Genomic DNA, 5527 nt, shown 5'->3' on the forward strand with positions numbered 1-5527 from the left:
TCTGAGCGCATACTGGTGGCCATAAACCCTCAGGGAAACACTCCTTCACAGGAACTTCTTGATTAACTCAGTTGTTTGTATCCCTTTGGTTATTTGAAAGAGTTTAAAATAGCCCAGCTTCCAGAAGCATTTGCATTTAAATGGGGGGGAAAAAATTAGAAGCTGGCACCCTGCTCACTGTGTTTTTTGTGTACATCTTTCCTCCCATTTCCAAGAACTGCATCTCATACCCATTTTCTTTTGCAGTTTTGTTCAGTGGAGATACTGCTGTGTCAGCCATGCTAAAGGGCAAGTGATGGAGGCAAGTACTGGTTTAAATATTTGGTTATCTAAAATTGTTTTTGCTGGTTTCTCCTTTTGAGCTGTTTTGTTTCCCAGTGCTGGTGTGAAATAGTTGCACAGACGAAGGACTATGTGAGCATGTTCTGGGATGCAATCATGTTAAAACAATGCTTGGTGCGATTGTGTATGAAATTGCAAATTTTGTCTCTGATGTTTTGTATTCTTGTATGAATAAGAAATGTATGGTTTTGAACTTCATGCTATGAAGTACTCCATTTCCTTCTTCAAACAGGATATAAAGGTGTTAAATGGAAAGAAAACAAGCACAAAATCTGAATCCTAACACAAATAAGTGTGCTAATTAATTCTGCTGATTCACAGTTCTTCACGTTTGAGTAGTGTTTTCCCCAAAAGTAGATATTAGAACAAATAAGTAGCTTTAAGGATCTTCATACCAGATACACAATCTGAAAAGCTCTTTTCAGGCTCACAACAGCCACCTCATATGGAAATATGAACAGGCAGATGACCGCAAAGCTCCCTGTAGGACCCTCTTAAAGATAAGAGTCTGTAACTTCAGAAACTGGTCACAGACTACCCAGGGGTAGCAGTGCCTTACTGGTGAACTCTCCCATCTGTGTCAGGCTGATCTGTCAATTGAGCAGGTAAATGGTTTCCAGAAGATGATGCATGGAACTCCAGTTAGGCTGAAGCGGTGATCTTTAAGAACATGCTGGATAGAAAGCATGCAGGAGATCAAAAAGATACTGGTTAGAGAGTATATGGGGCATCATTGATATGAACTGCTGTTCTTCAGTGAGTCCTGACCGAAAAAATGAATACTGAGGGAATTAGCGAAAATGAAAAAGGCAGTTACGGGTCATCTGTCAGGTTTGTATTTTATACACCAAATAATTTTGGTTATACTTGCTTTTTAGCTGGTGAGGTTTGTTCACTGAACCATTTGGTCTGTGGATGAAAAAGAAAATCTAGTTTTGCCTTTTTTTCCCCTCAAATTTAAACTGAGTGGAGACCTGCAATTCAACTTTCTGGAAAACCTGTTACTTGAGAAAAAAGGAATACTATGAAAGAGTGAGCTCAAGAGCCAAAGCACAGTACTAGTCATAAAGGCACTTGAAGTCCTTTAACAAAGTATTAAGTATGTAAAAATAAAAGGCTGGTTGCACATTTTTTTTTATTCTCCACACAATTTCTGATGAATATGGGTACATATATTTTTCTGGGATGTAATTTATTACTTTGCATTTAATGTGTTATTGATTAAACTGGCCAATATATTTAGACTCAATGCTTATAATGTGTTCAAAGTACTGAGATAAAATCCTGTATGATTCCAATGTTTGGCTTTCCGTAAGTACTGAATTTCATCTTGCCTCTAGCTGATAGCAATGACATTTGAAAAAAAGAGTGTGAGGCAGCTCTTCTGATATTTTTGGATGCCGGTTTGGAAAGCATTTTGGAATATCTGTTTAACCCATTGTGTCAGGCTTCAGACGCACAAAACTGAGAGCGCTGTCATTGTAACCTCAATGCGTTATGTTTCCGCAGCTGTTTCAAGATAAAAATGAATGCTCTCAAATCCCAAACAGATGTTGCATTTAAAATGAAATGTTTTGTTTTTTTAAAAAGCACAGGCTGCTTTCTGCCAAGATTGAGGTAGATCTCTGTGATTTGTTTTCTGTATTTATAGAAGCCCAATCAAAGCTTTCTCCTGCAAGAAAACAATGATCAGCTTCTGAGCATGTGATCTCATGGTGCTGATGTGAAACCCTTTCGGACACTGTGTTCCTCTTTCCTTCCTTCCTTCCTTCCTCATTCCTGTGCTGTACTTCTCTATAGCGTGTTGCTATATAAAGGCTCAGCCTCAATGTCGTGTAACCAGCTCCTGCCTGAGCCCAGCTGATGGGTAAGGTTGAGCTCTCATGGAGAAAAGCTGTGTGTTTCTCTCTGCTGGAGACTGAGCTACACGTACATGGTGCTGCTTCCTTTCAGATTGGTTGCTTAAGCTGCTTTTAAAAGGCATTTTTGTTTTCTCTGAGAACTGTGGACAAGACGAAGCCAATTGAAATTGTTTCACTTGCCCATTCTTGCTCGAAGACAGATTATCACATCTAGTTTTCAGTGCCATCAGCAGATGTTGGCAGTAGTAAGCCATTTCTTACTGTTTGGAAATGTGTAACTGATTTGGAAGTGTTCTGTTTTCTTGCATATATTAAATACTGTGAAGTTAGGCATTCCACAGGAAAATCAGGTAGGCAGAGCAGACAGGACGTTTGAAGCACAAAATACCAGATGTTTGTCAAGGAACAAAATTAATTCTGCCAAAGAGACTAACATGCTCTTCAGAAGTATAACCTTGTGTTCTGTAAGATATTGTTATGGGCTTGTTCTTAACAAAGAAAACCCCACTGTTTTCTCCTTGCTTCTCCCCCTTTTGAACAGCCTTTTTACCTGCCTTGCTTTCCTGTACCCTTTGTGCTGGGCTTCTTCCCCCAGGCGATGAGTGACTTGCCTCATACCACCTTTGGCTTCTGCATACAGCCGAGATGCAACTAATACCACATGGAGGGATGCTTGGTCAACTGATACGTTTTGTTTTGTTAATGGCATGTTTCGCACATTGGATTTTTTAACCCACTACTTTCTGCATGGATGTATAATAATGACTCTTTTGTTTAACATTAGATAAGCATGAGATCACCGTGGCACAGCTGCATGTGTAGTCACTCTTGAAGCAATTGCACACCTAATTGGCTGACAATCTTGGCATTTTTAAAACAAACACAAGCCTTTTAAAGACAGGGGACATACTTATGTATGCATAGTGAGATAAACCTGTTGGGTGTCATCAATGGAGCCCTCTGGCACTGAACAGTTGTGTGATGACCCTGATCCTGGAGGCAAATCCCAAGATCAAGAGACCAAAAAGCAACATGAATCAGAGCAAAAATTATCCAAAATAACCCATAATGCTTTGGAGAACATTAATGTGATTGGTCAAGGCTTGAAGCACCTTTTCCAGCATCAGCGCAGGAGGTCGTCCGTTTCTCCACATGATGTTCAGCAAGCTCAGGCTGATCTGGAGCCTGACATGGATTTGGAAAACCAAAGCGTCTGTGCTGAAATTGATGGTGTCTCCACCCACCCTACAGCTCTGAACCGGGTGCTTCAGCAGATCAGAGTGCCACCTAAAATGAAGAGAGGGACGAGCCTGCACAGCAGGCGGGGCAAGGCAGACGCCCCGAAAGGAAGCCCGCAGATCAACAGGAGGTCTGCCCAAGATGTTCAGTCAGGTCGGCCCAGATCATCATCGACTACAGATGCTCCCACAAACTTGTCCGTGATGGAGATTGCTTCTTCTGTCTATGTAGGTGGAGAGGAGGCCACAGCAGCAGTAAGTTACTCAGATTTACCTTTGGTCTTTATCAACTCCTTGTATGTTTTCTTAAGCCTTTTGAATCTTGTTTTTAAAAGCAAGTTTCTTTCAGCAAACGCTAATGCTACTGTGTTCAAAAGCTGCTTCAGTGGTGAAGCAAAGAGCTTAGAAGATGCAAGCGTTAGTCATTTTCTCACATGGCAGGTGGCTTATTTTACATGTGTTTGATCAGTGAAATGAGAGCGGCTTTTGAAACACGGTAGGTTGGCTGGATGGCACACCGCAGTCAAACAAGGAGTGATGGGAAGAGCAGCAGCCAGAGTAGTCATCCTCAGCAACTAGCTGTTACCTAGTTCCTGCAACAAACACTTGTGTTCACATAGCTGGCTTTTCTTCCTTCCCCTCCTGTTTTACTGTGGTTTTTTATAAAAGTGAGGAATTCCAGCGTGAGCGAATGGTGCTGCCGATCTTTTGTGCTGCTGAGAGGCTCTGGGAGCACTGGTTGCAGCCTGCAGTGCCAAGTTGACTGAGTCTGATGTAGATCAGCCTGGCTGTGTGCTGACGTGGGATCGCTGCTGTCTCTCCTAGTTTGCCTCGCCTGGGTGGAGAAAGCGTTCACTGCGATGACAGATGACTGTTCTGTGACAGGTCTCGCAAAGCTATGCGTGTCGGCTTGCTGACGATCTCAAGAAGTAGGGTTTGCCTTACCATCTCTCTTCTTTTCCAGATCAATTCAGTTGAAGCATTCCTTGTTTTGAAAAACAAGGAGTTTCTGATTTAACTTTAGCTATAACCTGTGTTTTTCCTAAAATTCTTCACAGGCTTGTTCATTGGATTTGAAAAACAAGGAGTTTCTGATTTAACTTTAGCTATAACCTGTGTTTTTCCTAAAATTCTTCACAGGCTTGTTCATTGGAGGACAAACCCTTTGATAAAGATTGGAAACGCTGTGAAACTGATTTCTAGTTTGTATGCTCCTAAAGAGGATCTGACCGTGTCTCTTGAACCAAGAGAAACAATCCTGCTAGTGTTTGAGACTGTTGAGATAGCACAGTCCTGAGGCTTATGTAGAATTTTCGTTATGAATATTTGTTCCCATATGCTACAGTTTCCTTGATGTTGGCTAGATGATGATGGATTGGGGCTGAATAAGATCTCCTCAGTCATCTGGAGGTTGCCTCACCTTGCCTCTGCAGCGAGATTGTTCCCTTGCTGTACGTTGTTTTCCTCCCTTGAAGTCTACTTTGAAACAGTCCAAATGAAAATAATTTCAGAGAATTTGGTGGTATAATATGTATTGTTTCAATGTATTTCTCTGATAGTCATCAGGAAATTAGCATATCTTGCATTTATAGGTGATAATTACAAAGCATTAACAAATTACAAAATCGTTCTAAGGCAGTGAGTAAAGTTTTCTCTTGAGAGAAATGCCGAAGGAGTCTGCCTGGAGCTGTATCTGAGGTTTGTGTTTCTTGCCAACAGTTAATAGAAATAGTAATAAAGTAGTTAGGAAAAGCATACGCTCTCCTATGAGTTAACTTTGCAACTGAGCCAGTAAGAGGCCTCAAGAAGTGGCCTCTTAATAGCTTCAGCTTTTTTGCTTACTGGCTCTTTTCATTGTGAGGGAACTCAGTCTTTGTTTCAGGAGAAATCTGGGGAGAGTGGATAGTTTTCTGAGTTTGTACCTAAATCCAGCAACTTAAGCTTATGAAGCAAGCTCTGGTTCGTTTGTTTAAAAGTGTAGTTGCTTTACTTTGTGTCTGAGCCGGGAGACTGAACAGGCCTAAGCACATCAGGTGGACAATACGGAAAAAGACCTGGAGTGAGGTGTCCTGTCTCCTGACTGTG

At 41.4% G+C, this 5527-nt stretch overlaps 1 protein-coding gene across 1 annotated transcript; it reads left to right on the forward strand.

The window, feature by feature from the left end:
• Window positions 1-246: 246 nt before the first annotated feature.
• On the forward strand, window positions 247-3697 carry LOC104499876 (transmembrane and coiled-coil domains protein 1-like; the record flags this gene model as incomplete). The annotated part of the gene is made up of 2 exons (XM_010143478.1): window positions 247-301; window positions 2989-3697. A coding segment is annotated over exon 2 (543 nt), but the record flags the coding sequence as incomplete, so codon positions are not given.
• Window positions 3698-5527: the final 1830 nt, after the last annotated feature.

The sequence above is a fragment of the Buceros rhinoceros genome, unplaced genomic scaffold, assembly GCF_000710305.1.
Source record: "Buceros rhinoceros silvestris isolate BGI_N320 unplaced genomic scaffold, ASM71030v1 scaffold14590, whole genome shotgun sequence".
NCBI classification, from domain to species: Eukaryota; Metazoa; Chordata; class Aves; order Bucerotiformes; family Bucerotidae; genus Buceros; species Buceros rhinoceros.